An 18570-nucleotide genomic window follows, 5' to 3' on the forward strand; every position below is an offset into this window, starting at 1 on the left:
GCGTTGTTTGCTTGTTTGTGAGATCACCTTCAATGGGCTTTGTTTCTGGTTCTAAAAAACAACAACATTTTGTGTCTTCCACATAAACCACACCATGGTGAATGCATATCCTAGAAGCTCTTTACTTAGTTTTAAGCTGAGAAATATTATCCACTCATCACATTTGTTAATTTTTGGGCCCTGATAGAGCCCTAATGCACCTGCAAACCAAATTGCTGTAGAGAACTGATAGGACATAAGAAGATGCTTAATCGTCTCTTGGTTGCTTAGTCATATTAGGCAAACCATTTCAACATGCGATATTTTTTTGTTGAGTTTCACAAACATAGGAATAGCACTCGTCAGACAACGCTAGATGAACATTTTGACTTGTGGGATAGCCTCACAAACTTTCCATACTACCTTCCAAATTCTTACCGAGTTGGGGCTTTTTGGTGATGCCTCCCAGTCGCCTTTAGTTAGGGTAGCGTAAGCCGATTTTGTGCTAAAGATGCCACTGGATGTAGCCATCCAATAAAGTCTATCCTTCCTTTCCGCAGATGCATAGCTAAGAAAGACTTTCATAATTGTGTTTGCAATTTATCTCGAGAATAGTGTTGGTAATTTCATGTATTTGACATGAATTTTTATTAACTTTGAGCTAAGTTTTAAGTAGGGCCCACACATTATTAATGATGGTTTAATGGTGAAATTAATTTAGCTCAAAGTGTACTTTATTGTCAAATATTCACTTAGTCAAATCCATGAAGAGAAGTGAATGAAAATTGGCTCTAAAATGGGTATCATGGCAATGAAAAATAAAGAAAAATGAGTTTAGTACCATATTGGATATTTGAGAAATGTTAGTATGGTATATAAGTAACAAACTTCTTATGGGCTTTGGGCCCCAAAAAGGGTACCTATTTTGTAGGTAAAGATTACTATGTAACTTAACTCACACACACGCGCACCGCTCGGCTCAGATTTTAATTTTTTGTCTGATACAGGTTCAAATCTGGTTTGGTTGAAGTGATGCCTTCGATAAATAGTTAAACAATCAGTTAGTTGGTTGAACCCGACCCAAATGGTGCATCTCTTCACAGTGTAACTATTAATTAGTTTCAGACCCGAAATGGTGCATCCATTCGGTGACTTTTTGCATCTTTTCGTCGAGTCTGTTTAATTCTATAAATAGGCTGTCAGTCTGCATAATTATACATAGAAAAACTTAGTTCATTCCTTCTAGAGTCGAGTCTTTAAGTTTGAGTCTGCATCCGAAAGAGAGTACAGCACAGTTCCGGTTCAATCAAGGCATTAGAAAGCTGCTTCCTTTCTAGTGTAAAGCAGTAGTTGTATCCTGGGAGACCGACGTCCACTGTTCCAGAAGCAATCGGTGGAGGGCTAATTGGTCTTAAGGAGATAGTGTCCAACACTAGACTCGACTATTCAGAATTTTATATTCTGTAATCTGTAAGTTTATTTTGATCGAATTTTTAATTTGTGACTCTTTGGAATCAGATTGTTACCGCCAACAAATAGTTGGTATACAAGAGTGGTGTCCCACTCCGTTGCTTAGCTATTGAACAAGTCTTTTAACTTTAGTGATGTTTACAGCCAAAGATCATAAATTATGGAAATCGACTCACCATCTAGCCAGTTAGTCAAGCATTTTTTAAGCTTCTCAAAAATAAACTCGTCGATCTTGTGCGTAGAGCGAGGAAGGACCGGTGGATTCCCCAGATAGTGCTCATGCCCCTCCAAAAGGTGGAGATCAACTGGCTTCTTCTATTGATAATGTTCACATAAACTATTATTTATTTATTTATTTTTTCTAATATTGAATATCTCATATTCTCTAACAATACATAAAGAAAAATATAACCATGTAACAACTAACGAAATAGGAAAAGAAAAAAAGGGTGTGGGGGATCATGTGAAGATAAGTCGTAGTACAGGGGTCTAATTATGCCTAATATTTTAGAACATAAGGTTTAAATTATAAATTGTAAATCTCGTAGACGACAAAGATAAATGTGGAAGCGAGTCCCCTGCCGTCCACGGAGGAGGACCGATTCGTATAATACAAAAGAAAAGACTCGGATTTGACTATTGTCGCTGGGCGACATTAATAGTTAACTATATATTAAAATAGACATAAGCTAACACGACTTCCATAATCTAGGCTACGAGTCAAGTGGGAAACTAAAAACAATATGGGATTAGGAATCTTGCAAAATTACCTCATCTTGGTACCACGGTATGTTCCAAAAAATAATATTTTTTATTACAAGATATAGGATCGTGTAGAGACTTTAGAGGATGAGATTTATTAATTTTTAATATTTTTCGTTTTGAAATGTTTCTAAAAAAAAGTAGCACCCATATATTTTCAAGAAAAACCTTTTTTTTTTTTAAAAAATGGTCCTTTTATGAAATTGTGACACAAGAGAAGGTTGAACTCGTCTTTTTTCAAAAGAAAAAGAAAAGAAAACCAATCCAATTGACAAACATTGTTCTCGTGATTGAGAAAATAATTGAACATCACATCAACTCAACCGTGTATATAGATGTGGGGTTAGAAAGAGAGAGAGAGAGAGAGAGAGAGAGGAATCTAATCGATTCAAAGAATTGGTCGCGGAGTAATTAATCGAGAAGTAATTAATTTTGAAGTACAAGTAGATGGGCAAAAATATAAAGATAAGAGAGTCCGTTGTTTAACTTGAGGTCTTAGGTTTATAGACCAACGGACAGGAATGGTATCACAACATTATTTTTTTGTCTTTTAAACCCCACAAAAGTCCGTAATTAATTCCGAGAAGTGGAGATAAGTAATGGAAATATCCACATGGTCCTTGTCCTTGTGGTCGGTCTCCTGGCGTCCAATCTTGTGAGAAAACGACAATTAGATCCCTCGATTAGAAAGTAGGTCTGGAGAGAAACACAGAACCTCCTTCCCTCTTGACTTAACGATCAGCTCATATTCTCAATATATATTGATATTTTTTATATGTACACCCCTACAATTTTCTTATTTATACGTATTACCTTTCAAATTTTCTATCCCTTCAAACCCTACGTTAATTCCATTGTAAATGTGGAGACATACTAAAGACTAATAAGAAGCAAATATATGAACAAATAGACCTGTCTTTCTATAATATATATATATATATATATATTTAGTATGTGCATGCCGTGAGTGTTAGGTAAGGTCATTGAATTGTCAACAACTTTTGAAAATAAATGGTCAAGAAATGCATCTACTACTCCATTCAGTTCTAACAATATAATCTTTATTTATTTTTGTAATAGATGATCAACCATAGAGGTCAATCATAAATTAAATAAATAGATGAGCCCTCTCCGAAACTATATATGTATTAACCAAATGAATTAACCTTAATGAATGAACCATAATAGACTCAAATTATACGTATAATCCACCGAAATGTTATTTAAAAGTGCAATGATCTTGTGCTTCATAGATAGGCAACAATTAGCGACTAGTCCTAATCCCCAAAACTAAACCCTAATTATTGACAGACATGCAAATGATTTGCATCTTCACAGCATCAGATAGATGCGTTTAGGCATTCATGAGATCAATAAATACTTCTAGTGAGCGAGATTGTGAGAGGAGGAGAAAAAAAAAACTGTAGAAAATATAAACCTCATAAGATAAATTTGGGATAGCATTTTATTATATTGTACTGATAGCTTAATTTAGAAGCGAGGAACATCCAGTATACCTTTCTAGCATAAAGAAAAGCTAGCAAGGCCAAGGGGACCAATAGAGAGAGCTATCGCTTGTGTTTCAAGTTTCACTTCTCTTCTCAATGCTGAGCACAATGGCATCCATTCCAACTTAAAAAGATGGAAAGGGATGTCTTATAAATTTGATGACATCTCTTAGGATACACATGAGAACCATGTGGTTTGCTAAAAGTTGCACGAATTTGTACTTTAATAGTTAAATATTTTGTGCGTGAAAATAAAAGTCTACGTGTGCGGGTGATTTATTAGGGTTTAGGATTTAGAGTGCAGTAAATTAGGGTCTTATTGAATTTTATTACGACACCAAAATCCACTGTGAAAGGTGAATCTTAAAGATCAACATGGATCCAAAAGAAGATCTTTTAACTAAAAAAATGTTGTCCATGGAATTAATGCCGTTTGGCAAGCAAATTCTGATTTCATCCGAAGGCTAGGAATCTTCTCCCACTTGAGACCCAGCAATTTGATCGTTCCAATATTATAATTTATAATTGACCATTCTAATTCCGTGGAGTATTAGTTGTCCTTTCTCTAAGTAAGCAAGCAAGCAAGCACGATTAAGGCCTTAACCAATGCGGTATTAAAGTGGAATGGTGGACTTAAATTGCATTGATTAAGAACTAAAGATGGGTTAGGTGACAAAATAAATAAATAAACAATGTTTATTTCCTCAGTACTAGAGACAATTAAACAAATGTCTACTGGTCTTAATCATGGGACCTTGCTATGATTCTGAAATCAACCTTGAATTGGTTACTTTAAATTGGAGTAAAATTCGGACGGATTAATTAGAAGCTTTATTGCTGTCTGTCATATTCACACATTTCAAACTCAACTTACACTTGATCACTCCTAGCCTTTATACACTGCCTTTTTTTTTTAATCTCGTTTTCACTTTTTTTTTTTTTAGTTCAGAGTAAGATTAATGAGAAAGATAGGGAGAGAGACGTCCCATCTGAGAAGGAAAAATAAAAATAAAAAGATACGAAAGCGGTGAGAAAAGATTTGACTTGGAAAATATCGATTTATATATGTTATGAATTCAATGTGGCTTTCGTTGGTCCCATCGAAGACTAGTAATTAAAACCTCAGTTTTCTCATAAGATCCTTTATTCAACCTTGTGTGTGGACTAAATGGGTCATGGCTGCGATTTAGTTTGGTGCATAATAAACACTGCTGTGGCTTTCAGCTGGACAGAGGAATTTGATATGCCATCTAAAAAAGAATATATGAGACCGGCCGCAGTCAAATATTACTATGTTCTGCTGCGTTATATTGAGTTTTTTTTTATCAAAATAAATTTTTTTATCAGTTCATTATCTTTATTATAGCTACGGTAAATTAGATGCAGTCTGATAAATAAATTTAAAAGTAATTTATTTTAATAAAAAAAATTTAGAACACAACTAATTTAGTCAAAAACTCTCTGGTTTTCTATTAGGATTAGGTACGAATTAACTTGAATGCATTTACTTTGATGGGACACCCACACAAGACGAAGTACGTGGACGAGTGGGAGGTACTGCTGTCCTTGAATTGCGTCTAAGATGACGGTTCGTGCTTCTTTTCTGTGCAAAATTCACAGTGAGAGCAATTGACAATCAATTTGAGGAGAAGAATTCACCGCATAGATTATAAAGATTGAAAGAGTTGACTTCGGAATCTGGTAAGCCAACACCCCTCTTTGCTTTAGTGGAATTATGAGAATTTTCCGGTCATCAAATGGGCAGTGAAGAGGATTCACTTCTCATGCTAAAAATCAACGAGGAGGCAAAGTGCGAGTTAGCTGTCTCTACGTTGCCATTGAGCATAATATCCGTTATAAATTCTTTTAAGAAGAGGGCATAAAATGAATGGAGATGATATTTACAAGAAAAATGTCTCATATGACATCAACTAACAAGAGCTAGATCGGATATGAGCATCTTTATCTTATTCACAATAGAATTCCCAAATGGCAGACTATTGTCTAATCGCCTAAACCAAATCTTAGGTAGAATTCCCAACAGAATTCACAGTAACAGGAGGATGAGGAATTTATCCGGTAAAATTGTCACTTGGAACACTTATCAGTAGCGTAAGAGTACTATCTCATCACATAGCATATTTCTGCGTCCAGTTACGAGCTGTTGCTTCATACTTTGCTCTGTCGATCTTGTACATCTGGGCAATCTCCGGAACAAGAGGGTCATCTGGATTTGGATCCGTCAACAACGAGCAGATTGAAAGCAAAACCTGTTGCAAAGTATGTTAAGTTTCTCTTTCAAGCATCATTTAATCAGGAACTGATATGTATTACATATGAACTGATTACAACCAAGCTGCTCAATTTTAATGACACTCTACTACTAAAATCTCAATCTTCCCATCTCAGAGATATGAGACTACTAGTACAGATATCTTGATAATGTCTCATATAGCATTATGCCATAACCTACTTTTCTTACCCCTTCACAATTTTAAAATTACTACCACCTGAAAGAAAGTAATGGAAGTCTCAAAAGTCTCTCATCTAAGAGAATATCAGGAAAAACAGTTTAGTTATTCATAGGAATAGTCACCGGAGGAGAGGTCTCCCATAGGAAAGTCAAACTTCATGCTAATTATCTACAGGAGATGCTTCTTTTACAAATGCTGCGACATATCTCTTATCCGAAAAGTGGACAAAAGATGTTTTTCTTTTTATCCTATTAAGAATGCAGTAAAGTGGGATCCTAACCAACCTTGGGCTCTGTCAATACGCTGTGACTATTGTGTAATGACTATTTCTTCATTTTTGCAATAGGAAGGATGGTATTGTTGTTTAAACTTCAAACCATCTTACGAAGAGAATATGATTTAGATAATTAGATAATTTCTCACCTAGAGACTTAAATACAACTATTCCTAAATCATACATGAGACACTGTTCCAAAACTGCTTTATTTGACATTTATCATTCTTCAGAAGGTTAAAGTGCATACTCTTATCTCTCTATCTCTCTAATATTCTAATGTGGAACTCCATCTATGGACCTCTAAGACTCAACAAGTTATCCTATGCAGTATTGCTTTACAATCTTATCAACTTGTGGGCTTTTCTACAATCTTCAGGAACTCATCAAAATGTTATCTCTTCAAAAAGAAAAAGAGCACATATAAGTCACCTAAGATTCTAAATAAGCTCTTCCAGTTCTTAAAACCTATGCTTAGAAAAGTTTGAGCTAACTTCTGACATGACAAAATTTGCTAGAGGTAACCATTTAAGAATATTTGAAGTTTGAAGAAGCATGTAAGTAGCTTAGCTTCCACAATTTCAAAGGCAAAACATCCAAACTAGCATAATCTAATAGTAACTGCAAAAGACACAAAAGGAACTATAGATCTTTCACAAACAAAACTGGTACAAATAATAGAATAGATATAAACCTTTTAGGTGCACTGACCAAAGTATATTCAATTATTTCCAGAAGCTGTACCTTAGAAATGGTTAGAGCAGGACTCCACTGCTCCTTAAGAATATCCAAGCAGATGCTACCATTACTATTGATGTTCGGATGAAAGACCTTAGTCTTGAAAGCAACCTGAAAGTCGAAATAATGTTTGTGAACGGCTTTATTTATTTAACAAAACTAAACTGAATTAGAATTTGCTAGTTCTTGATGATAGTTAGTGACACGTAAAAGATTCACATAAGATAGTATTCAGCATGAATTTGTTTATGGGTAGCATGTAAGGTGACGACAGTAATTATGAAAAGGAAAACAACAACCCTCATCCTGACCAGAGGCAGAAGAAGATGACAAAATTATTGCTATGTAACTAGCTGAATCAAAAATTCCAAACAAGTTTACCACAGAAAAAAGAAAAGAAATTCAACTTCCTGAGTAGCATAAAAGGCTTAATGAGACTAATGTATGCCAGATGAGTGGTAAGAGTTAAAGTACCATAATTATTTCTAACACTTAAATCTGTGCTGAAGTTAATCTGAAAGTCCAATTCAATTGAATATCAAGAATCCTACAGAGCACATGATCAGGAGCTCAGCACATGTTACTCTCATCAGTTTCAACTATATCTGGGGGGCCTATTTGAGAAAATATAAATCACTGGAATCCTTAAGCAGAGCACAGAATAGAGTATCTTGGAGGTTTAAACTCTTTGGTCCAAAAAGATTGGCGCTACCAAGTGTCCCCAGAAATTTAAGATTAGATCATCAGATTACTAAATGGATACCATATTATCCTTTAAAACCCACTAACAACTTTACGATGCACTAGTATCTCTCTTCAAATCTTCATCTTTTATATCAAAGGAAGAAAAATGAATTAGTACTGGTTGAAAAGGATATAGCATTGAAAAATATTCTTCTTCAGCAGTTCAATTACACAATTCATCCTTCAAACATTATCAAACATTATGCCATTAGAAAAAAACTTGAACAACTAAGTAGATTCATCTATATATTATTCCTTGAAAAAAAAATCAGTCATTACGCAGATAATCACAGGCAAAATAAACCAAAACAAAAGTTTATCCCTTGGCAGGTTAAAACTATAAATATACCTTTGGGGGCTTGAAAGGATAATCTGGAGGAAAATGAATATTTACTAAGTATAAACCTCCAGAATAAGGACTATCAGGGGGTCCCATTATTGTTGCTTGCCAGTGGAACATATCTTCAGCCACTGGACCTGTAAGAACAGGGGATTTAAAATTAGAAAAAATTAAGAAAACAGTATCAACTTTGTATAAAGGTTAACTTTCATTTTTAGCTACATAATGATGATGACAAAGTGATAACAGGAAGGAAACATATTTCATACGTAACAAGGATAAATCTAATTGATAGTAACATACTTGTTCATGAGCATGCCTTGACCCAATCACACTGGAGATTATCTTGCAACTTAGATTCCTTACTATCAATAACAAGTAACAACAACAAATAAGAAGTGTATCATTCATTTCCAATAACCCCGATCTGAACATTTCTAAGTTAATTGGTTGAATTATCAAAAGTAGACATAACTCAGTACCCTGGTCTGACAATTGTCCAGCTCAGTCTATCAAGTATAATAGAGGCACAAAGTGAATGCAGAATCAGTTCAGGTCAACTAGAGTTCTCTGAATCTCACGTAAAACAGAGAAAATATCACTGTTGTATGTGAGTTATAACATTCTTATCTTATACTAGTTAATCTGATGTAAAGTTAGATTATGTAGGTAATTAACAAAGTGAATTTGTTTGGTGCTTTCATAAGGTGAGTTCTCAACTTACTGTTAACTTCTTTGTTTATTTGTTGTCCATATCTGAACTCATAAAAAGATCCCTGAATCCTCATTAAGAAAAATCACAATCTTTCAACTGATAATTGCAAACCTGTTTAATCAGTTGCAGACAAAATTAACCAAACAAGCCAAAACCACCAAATTGTGGGGAACTGACCAGTTCAAAACAGAGGTTCAGTCCTTGATGCACAAAAGGAATGAACTTCTTAAAAGAGGATCATCCTAACATTATTGTAGCAATAAGCCTCGTTCACTACAAGACATAAAGTGCACCAAGAAAAGTTCTTCAAATGAATGATCCTAGTCCTATTAACTACAGATTATGAATAACTTCAAATATTTGAAGCAAGAAATAGAGATATTTTAAGGTGTCTCAAAAAGGCATCAAGATGTAGGTACAATAATCTTTCTCTTCTTGAACCTACACAGAAGAAAACAAAAAAGTACGAACCAATGATGGCAACAAATAAATTATGTAAAATTTCTGCAGAGTGAAAGAGAACAATCATAAGGATGAACATTCTGATACCAACAGTGAAAACACACCTGCACTGCAGGAGGTAGGAGGGTCCTTCTGCAAATCCTTCAGTTCCTTCAAGATACGCTTTGAAGCCATGATAGGTTTCTGTCAAACACAAATAATAGAAATCTTCAGACCTTTTATACCAAAGACCAACCATGCAAAAGATGACACCTAAACTATCAGAAAACAGATTCTATTGGACCATAATAATAAAATAACCATCTACTAAATTGACAAACATCTTGATATTGAAAAAGAAACAAGTTCTCACATTAGACAAGCTTAAATGAGGATCTGTAGTTAATTTTGCACAAAGTCCACATATTTTCGACAACAGAAGATGGAAAGAGGAGAAACATCTAAAATCATTCCAGGAATATAATTAAAAAGAAAAAAGAGCACCATCAGCTTATCCAAATCAACTGAAATATCTGCTGATGTGCTGACTCTGTACGAGACCAAAACCACAATCTTAGATAGTACGCGATCATATCTCTCAAATAAACCAACTACTAAAACAAGACTCCTCAGATCCTTTCCTCTTCATTCCTTGCTTCTTAGACCCTTTTGAGATAACCAAATAATATGCAAAATTAGTCCCTACTCTAATGCGAACCTAAAGTTTACCAAAACACAAAGATCACTGCCATCACCAGTAAAGATTCAACATACAAACACGTAAAGCAACCAACATCGAGTCAAACAAATCCAAAATTTACACTCGATACCCGGGCGACGGAAACAAATCAAACCCTACTCTTCTCCCAACTGGATCGAAGAGCATAGAGACCAGAAACAGAAACGAGGATTTACAAACCTGAACAAAAGCGTATTGGAGAAACAAGTAATGCGAGAGGAAAGAAATGGCGGAAGGTATCGGATTAGGTTTTGGATCTCGGAATCGGCAACGGAATAGATATAGAAAGGAGACGGACAAAGAGAGGACGGCCTTTGGAATCGGATCGGGCCCACCGGCACTGCGGCGCCGCCGACTCCTGTTACGATTACGAACGAAAAGAAAATGGACATTGACACTAATACCCCTGCATTTTTTGGCTATAGAGGAGTTATTTAAAATGTATAATAAATAATAAGCCACCACAGTCCACAATAGCTTAGTAGTTAAATCTTACAAACCTATGACCAATTTTTTTTAGATATTTTGGTTGATATTTAATAAAATTTTTATCAAACTATTAATTATCTCTTAATACGATTAACTTGGTTGTTCAACTTATCTAACAAATAAAATTAATCATCTATCTAATATATAGCTTTCGACCTCATAATCAAACAAAAAAAAATGATGATAAATTTTACTCAATTTAAAATAGATGGCTCGGTCAAAATGAGGTTATTTCAACTTCTATGTAGTAATAAATTATGACCCTTTATTTTGAAAGAAGTAAATTATTAATAACTAGCAATTGCCTATTATTTTATTAGATATCTTACCCGTTAATTATTTTTTGATTTTTTTTAATTTAAAAATATTATATCATTTTAGGTGCTCTATAAACTTTTATCTATAGTTTAGAGGAAAGAGAGAGAGAGAGAGAGAGAAAAAAGAGTAAGTTTGTGGTGGAGAAATATTAAACAATTGAAGTAATCAAAATATTACAAAAGGACATAGTTCAGAGTGTAAATATTGATTTGTTATTGAAGGGTAAATATGTAAAAGTGCAAGTCTGTGGTCCCGATCTCAGGTTTTTAATTCACCCGTTAATCTATATTAAGTTTAAGCTCACACGTTACAAGGTCGAATTCCTATGATTAGTTGGTCAAAGACTTTTGGACGTGTTGACCGTGTACAGTCTACTCTTCTTTAACGGGTTCGGATTCGTGTTTGACCAGCTTGGTCTCCGTTAGAGATGGTCGTTTGCATAGGATAGAAGGAACGGATAGGTTTAAAATTGCAAAACTGCTGCTAATTGGGGGTTTCGGAAATGGCTTGAATTGAGATTGTTCTCTGACTAATTTGGCGTAGAAATTGGTGCAGTAGTTTTCATTATTGCATGTTGACCACCTAACTTGTCAAGACTAGTACTAATATTTGAACACAAGAATCACAGAACAAATCCACATGGATATCAATAGAAAAGTATGGAAGGAGGGAAGAAGAATAAACATAATTTTGCAAGAACAGTCACTAGAGATTAGTCACGTCTGCAAGCTTCACTATTGCAAGAACTTTGTTGAGTGTGCTATTATAGCAAAAGATCCTTTTGGCTTCAATCTGGGGGGAGTAGTGAATCCTTTCTAAAGATCAGGCATCCCAATTCCAGCGTTAGCATCACAAGTCTTCTCTAGAATGAGCACCATTGGTGCATCCTTAGGTCTCACTGCACTTTATCAAAAAGATAAAAATAAGATGGTGTTTGGTTCATTCTTTAAAATTTTATTTATAGTAATCATTATATTTTACAACCAAATAATAAAATACGAGTAAATTTATAAGTACCTGATTTATATTTAATATGTGTGCATAAAATTATTCTTAAAAAGACTTAAACCAAACAAGCTAAATGTAACCTGTGGTTATGCAAAAGTAACCAAGAAAAAGAAAAAAAATAAAAAAAAAATATATATATATATATAACTGGCTCAATGCCCACACTCTGTGCAAGCTGCCATGTCCAAATGGACTGGAGACCGTTCTACAGAATACTTTGCAGAGTTTCTCAACAAGCAGCTTGGTGTTTATGAAAGAAGGCATTCGGTGAAAAGCTCACACATCGATGAACTCAGCGTTGATCAACCAAAGAAAAGGAAGGATCTCTATTTAAGATAAAATTTCAGGTTAGAATTCAGACCAAGGGGTTCCACAACTATGCATACAAAACACCGAAGGTAAAATGGTGAAGGCATCTCAAATGGAAGAGCCTCAAATTACAAAAGAACACAAAAGAAAAATACCTTCGACGAGAATTATTCATTGGACTTGATGACCAAGAGAACATTATTCCCAGTTGACTATGCAATCTAAGAAAAATGAACGTGCAAGAAACATGGTAACAAATATCTGACACACAGAAAAAGAACTACTGGAAAACAAGGTTCATCATTTATAATAGATCTACAAGCACAATTCACATAAATCATTGTGGAGAAAAGTTTGTTCAAACTCCAAGATATTGGGAAGAAATGAGGTAGCTTGAGAGGCATACGTATGGTTGGTCTCGGCTTTTGGCTTTCACCTTTCTCTTTTAATTTCTGAGCGAGGAATTATGGCTCCAGATGCTTGTTGCCCTCGGGTCAAGAACTTTTGGACATTTGAAACACACCTGCAATTGAGTTCGCAATGTTTGAATAGGGAGAAGGTTAACTAGCTAATTAAATATCCAGCGATTCTTTACCTCGAAGATTTAAAAGATTACTAGCTAATAGAAAAGAAAAAAAAGACCTTTCTTTTATCAGCTAAAGGAAGCGAATGAGTAGATCAGTACCAGATTCTATCCCTCAACGATTACTTGATTTTGGGATCCGATGATGCGCTTGATGATTCCTGACTCGCCGTTATCTTTCCTTCTTATGATCGTCACCTACACCAAAAGAAAGTTCAGGAAAAAAGAAAGAAATTAAGACTACTAACGCCCTTCAAAAGGACAGAGGAAGGTTAAGGGTTTAATTAGATAGAACACCAAATAAAGTTATTCTAGTGATTAGATAATGCCAAGAAACAGGCCTCTGATTCTATCGAGTGTGGGAGAAGTAAAATCTACTAAGATTTAAGTTCGAGATGTGGAGAAAATGAATACGAAAACTTAATTATGACGAAGAGTATCTAAATATAGTTTTAAGACGTGAAGCTTCTTATAATGTGATTAGCAATTGAGCAACTAAATTAGGGCACCTAACGCGTGACAGCGCACAAGAGAATTAATGCTGTTACAATCAATGCTGATACAAAACAAATTACTTTTGAGATCATTCAAAGATAGTATTGATACACTCAAATGGTAGATCTTATAGGTGATAGACAAGCTAACATATCTGATTGATCTCTTTCTTTAAGATCAACTGTTTGTAAAAACACGGGGCAAGTCAAGAGGAATAAAATCCCAAATATCTTGTTCTGGACTTCCAAATTTCATTACAACTATCTGGCAGATCCAGAACTCCAGAGCTAACAGAGGCCAGGTCCACATCGCTGCCTGAGGAATATATCAAACATCTGCCCTCAACTTCAGCACCAGAACTAATCGCATGCAGAGACAGCTTCCACAACCAACAAAGTGAAGCCCAAAAGTAAGAAGAATAATAAAGAATCAAATGCGATACTTCTATGGATGCCAATAGAAGTGTTATAGAGGACCAAAGGGTTCCGGAAGAGGCTCAAATCGGTGGTCAAACACAGGGCTCTGGTCAGCCTTATCCTCAATACTGTGCAGCCAATTAGTGTTCTTCGAGTCCTCTCTCAGAAACATTGCATCATAACGCGAACTACCATAGATATCTAGTTCGCTTGACGTCTCCCTTGTCATAGTGCTTTCTCTGTCTGGAGAATTATCAGTCGCCATGTCTCCATTATATGCAACAGCTCCATTGCAGTCCCTAGATGTTATACCATTAGTACTTCCATTCTCTGAAAAGGCTTCATCATCATTCATCAGAGGAACTACTGGGTCTGACATGCGAGCAGGTCGGCCTTTTGCAGCAGAAGAACGAATGCTGTGGGGGAAGAGGGATGCCCCCCGGATACCACCCATGTTTTGTCGGATGTCCTATGATAGCAAGGAGCGACATGCATCAGGAACTTTTATCTAATATATAGGAGCAATCAAGATCATAAATCAGCATGGCCTTGACCAGATGCATATGAAATACATACTGGTTCATAAACCTGAGCGCCTATAGTTAGTAATATGATATAGGCATCTGTAGGCATCACACAAGATGATGCAGATATCATCAAATTTAACCAGAAGGAACATACCATATGCCTGAGAGCCATATCAAGCGACTTCTTTGAAATTGTCCTCCCAAATCCAGTGCTCTCGGTGGTTGTCGATGGCCGGGCAGATCTTCGAGCTTCAGCTTCTGGTAACGGCTTGGCCTGATGTCCATTGATAGGCAAAGAAGCCCTTGGTGGATTCTCTGGAAATTTGCTCCGTGTAACAATGGGCAGGGAGATCCTCTTATTTGAACCCACAGGAGATGGTTCAGAATTCGGGCTTCCTCGGACTGTCAGTGCCATTCCTGGACGTACTCTACCAGCAGATGATGGTCGTTCAGGCAGCTTAGTTCTTAGGTTTGGTGGTGTATCATTTGGAAAGTCTGGAATATCAAGTGGCCGTACAGGAGCTCGAGGCCGTGGACTTGGGGAACTCGGACGTGATGAAGGTGCTGAATTCCGACCACTAGTACTTGGGATTCGAGTGACTGATGTCAAGCCACCAGTGGCTGGGATACGCCCAACAGAAGGTAAACGGCCAAGAGTTGGGGCTGAAGATGGTGTGATAGATCGACGTGTAGGGGTTGATGACCGGGAACTGGGACGGGCTACAGTAGGGTTTGTATTTGCAGTTAGATTGGAGGTAATACGAGGTCTGGAAGATGGAGTAGATGGCCTAGAATTTTGCAAAGCTCCATTAGATGGATTAGAGGTAATACGAGGTCTAGAGGTTGGCGTTGATGGCCTGGAATTTTGTGAAGATCCATCAGTTGGATTGGAGGTTGTATGAGGTCTGGAGGTTGGAGTAGATGGTCTAGAATGTTGTGAAGCTCCATCAGTTGGATTGGAGGTAGTACGAGGCCTGGATGTTGGAGTTGATGGCCTAGAATTTTGTGGAGCTCCAGCCTTAACTCCTGTAGAGCTCACTGATGATCGAGTTTTGACTGGAGTAGATGATCTTGTTGGCCCTGGACGAGAAACTGGAGTCAACGGCCTTGTAGCAGTAAGTGATCCTGCTCGCTTGCCTGGGGTTGAGGGTCTTGAGGTGACTGAGGCTGAGCTAGTGTTGAGGACTGAAGTTCTGTTATTATTAGAAAGATAGCTCGATGAGATGGAAGGGCGAGAGACAGAACTACTTCGGACAGGTCTTGCAGTCGGCCCATTCTCTGGTTGACAAGCAGAAAGCTGCAGCATAAATGTGAAACTGAGATTCTTATTTCTTAATTTATAATGGCTGATAGTACTAAGGTTCTATCAATGATAGTCATGGATGGAAAATGGTGTGGGCACACTAAAGGTATCAACCACAAATAAATAGAATAGATAGAACAAAACAGGAAAACATAAAAGTAACATTCCGATATGTATAACACATGAATTACTATATGAACGAAAAGCAATTTTATCCATCAGGCTGTTCCCATATACTAGGCATTTCACATATAAATATAAACCATACGAAACATATGACAATTTTTTCATATGCTTTAGATGAAATGATAGTGACCTATCCCAGATTTCCTAAGAAAAAGAAGAAAGAGAAGGACAAAAAGGCATCGCTAATTGGGATCAAGAATCATATGGAGTATTTGCCAGAAGAAGCATTTAACATCGATCTTTTATTTACGGTTTGACATATGAAAAGCAGATCAAATTCGACCTTGACATCATATCAATTTGAGTAGGGTAGCCTCTTCATTATCAAGGATCTGGTCCAAATCAGGTTTCCAAGGCAGAGAGAAATGGAGGGTGGTAAATTGCATCACTCATCTTTTAAGTGATCAAATGTTCCTGCCATTAGAAGGAAGGGAAGGAAAAGCTCTACCTTTCTGTTCAGCTTTTGAGGTTTAAAGGTAGCCAACACTTCCCCCTTGTACTGTCTAATTTTAAGAATGTCAAAGACTTTAGATGACAACACTTCCTAACAAGTGCAATATGCATAGCGTTCCAAAAGAAACACCTACTCATAACGATTTTATGATACTTCTACAGTATGTTAACTAATTAGCATGCATCCAAGAAGTGCCAATACTTCAGAAAACCTACAATTAAAGTGCCTAGCTAACATATAATAAAATAAGACTAATTTACATTATTCACCCTAAATTATGATTTGATGTTACAGTACACCTTTAAAGAATAAAGCATACAATCTGCCCCTTAAACTATATAAAACATAACAATATTCTATATAAGGTTGCAGTTTGTTACATTTTATAAAGTATTAGAGGCAAATTATATGCTTTTATTTTCAGGGTGTCTATGTGATAACCAGATAGTGCAAGGGGTGGAATGTACTAGTCATATGTATAAATCTGCAAATGAAGATTCTTGATTTGACCGATACTATGCAATACAGTATTCTCAGAATTAGTTAAAAGGTGTATAAGAAGCATACTCTCGAAGATCTTGTAGTTGAGGATGATCTCACTGTATTGCGCTTAGGTACAGTTGAAGATAGTGGTTTCTCAGTAGCATCCACAGAAGGAACACGAGGAGTTCCAGGGGGCGTTAAAAGCCTGCAAGCACACAAATCAAATCAATAAATTGCAAGTTTTCAGAATCCAAAAAAATGTGAAAGCAATTCAGCTCAATTCAGCTTCATTTGCAAATATATAGGATATAAAGTATAAAGGTAGTTTTAACATGCCATCAAGTTTAAAAACCATGAAACAAATGATTAAGATGAGATTTTGATTTAAGGGTACCAAAAGAAGAGATGAAAATAAAAGGCAGGAATATCTGTTGAAGATGCTTAGACTAAACATTACCTTTTAGCTTCTGCCTATACTTGAAAGTTGAAACCAAGTAGCTCAAAAAGACTCTTTGTTATCCTCTGATTCTAAGGATGTCTATAAGTCTATAAACATACAAATAAAGCTATGATGCTTTAAAGCTCACTTTCTGCTTCCTCAACTTACTAGGAACAAATTGATGTCATGTTTAAGTAACCTGAATGTCTAAAGTAGTGTCAACAAACATGAGGTAGAAAAAAACATGTGATTGAGTTATTTATTTTGCTTATGTACCAAAAGAGTTAAGAGCTAAAAATACTAATTATCCTTAATACAGATACAAAACTCCAACAACAAGGAGCAAATTACCTTCTAAAATGGCAATTTACTGAAATGAAAATAACAATAAAGTTGAAATTGCCCATCCTATTTTCGTCTTTAATAATTACTATTTAAAATTAGAAAGACAAAGAATGATAATATGATATTTAGCTTTCTACATTACTAAAGGATAGGATCAGCATCAGACAGGCTCACAAGTACTACCCTTCTGAGCAAAATCTAAGTAAGTGGAGCTTTACGACAAATTAATGTGATGACACAAAGATCAACATCCTTTTGTTAAAGCTTCCTCAATTTCATCTTTCACAGGTAAAATTGGCATTCAATACACTCATTCATCGACTATATTCAAACTTCTAGAATGGCAGATCCTCTATCAACTGAGCTAACTAATACAATATTCTAATTAAATATTAAGCAATCGCAACTCGAAAAACCCTTTAGCATACAAGATAAGATCCTCGATAATTAAAAATAAAAAGAAAATTATTCACCAGTCATAGTCGTGCTTCCCCAAATCGGCATCTAGCAAATCATCCATCCCGCTCCTAGAAATTCTTCACCGATCCAACTTAAATGCTGCTCAATAGACCAAATCAAATAAGATTTCCAAGTGACGACAAAACCATAGCATTTCTCTTCGATCACTTAACCAGTTCCAAACATCTAGCAGCGAAATATCGATCAAACGAAGATGAGAGTAAATGGGGAGATCCAAACCGTCGGATTCGATGCCCTAGGAGTCCCAAGCGGGTGTCCGAGAGCAGATCCTAGGTCAAATCCCTCCTCCTCAGGAGATGCGACTCTCAAGTTGAAATCGAGACTGGAGATCTCTTCTCTCCGCGCGATTGGATCCAAGAGATCTCCGACCTCTCTCTTCTTCCCTTCTTTTCGAAGAGATCACAGAGAGAGAGAGAGAGAGAGAGAGAGAGAGAGAGAGAGAGTAAAATAGCTTTTGTTTCTTTAAGTTAGAGGGGAAGTGTCAGAGAGAGGGAGACGGATGCATGTACTTTTAAAAGGTTTACTGCGGTAGTCAAGTCGGAGGAGATGGG

At 36.1% G+C, this 18570-nt stretch overlaps 2 protein-coding genes and 1 long non-coding RNA gene across 4 annotated transcripts; all 3 read right to left on the reverse strand.

Annotated features, from left to right (window-relative positions):
- Nucleotides 1-5599: 5599 nt before the first annotated feature.
- LOC140791474 (ubiquitin-conjugating enzyme E2 8-like) lies at nucleotides 5600-10520 on the reverse strand. Its single transcript, XM_073142068.1, has 5 exons — nucleotides 10365-10520; nucleotides 9571-9649; nucleotides 8299-8426; nucleotides 7212-7316; nucleotides 5600-5989 (listed from the first exon to the last, which is right to left on the reverse strand). Exons 2-5 carry the CDS (start codon nucleotides 9638-9640, stop codon nucleotides 5849-5851), a joined length of 444 nt encoding a protein of 147 aa, XP_072998169.1. The 5' UTR covers nucleotides 9641-9649; nucleotides 10365-10520; the 3' UTR covers nucleotides 5600-5848.
- A 1097-nt stretch (nucleotides 10521-11617) lies between these two features.
- On the reverse strand, nucleotides 11618-13333 carry LOC140791277 (uncharacterized). 2 transcript variants are annotated; one of them, XR_012109551.1, is made up of 3 exons: nucleotides 12994-13333; nucleotides 12715-12831; nucleotides 11618-11889 (listed from the first exon to the last, which is right to left on the reverse strand). It is a non-coding gene; the product is annotated as an uncharacterized lncRNA (long non-coding RNA). The 2 variants fall into 2 exon arrangements; XR_012109550.1 differs by lacking the exon at nucleotides 11618-11889 and having other exon boundaries at nucleotides 12590-12831.
- Nucleotides 13334-13448: 115 nt separating this feature from the next.
- LOC140791275 (uncharacterized) lies at nucleotides 13449-18558 on the reverse strand. The gene is made up of 5 exons (XM_073141762.1): nucleotides 18239-18558; nucleotides 18013-18097; nucleotides 16840-16960; nucleotides 14484-15626; nucleotides 13449-14271 (listed from the first exon to the last, which is right to left on the reverse strand). Exons 2-5 carry the CDS (start codon nucleotides 18057-18059, stop codon nucleotides 13852-13854), a joined length of 1731 nt encoding a protein of 576 aa, XP_072997863.1. The 5' UTR covers nucleotides 18060-18097; nucleotides 18239-18558; the 3' UTR covers nucleotides 13449-13851.
- Nucleotides 18559-18570: the final 12 nt, after the last annotated feature.

The sequence above is a fragment of the Typha latifolia genome, chromosome 6 (genome assembly GCF_019914945.1).
Source record: "Typha latifolia isolate L0001 chromosome 6, TyphaL0001v2, whole genome shotgun sequence".
NCBI lineage: Eukaryota > Viridiplantae > Streptophyta > Magnoliopsida > Poales > Typhaceae > Typha > Typha latifolia.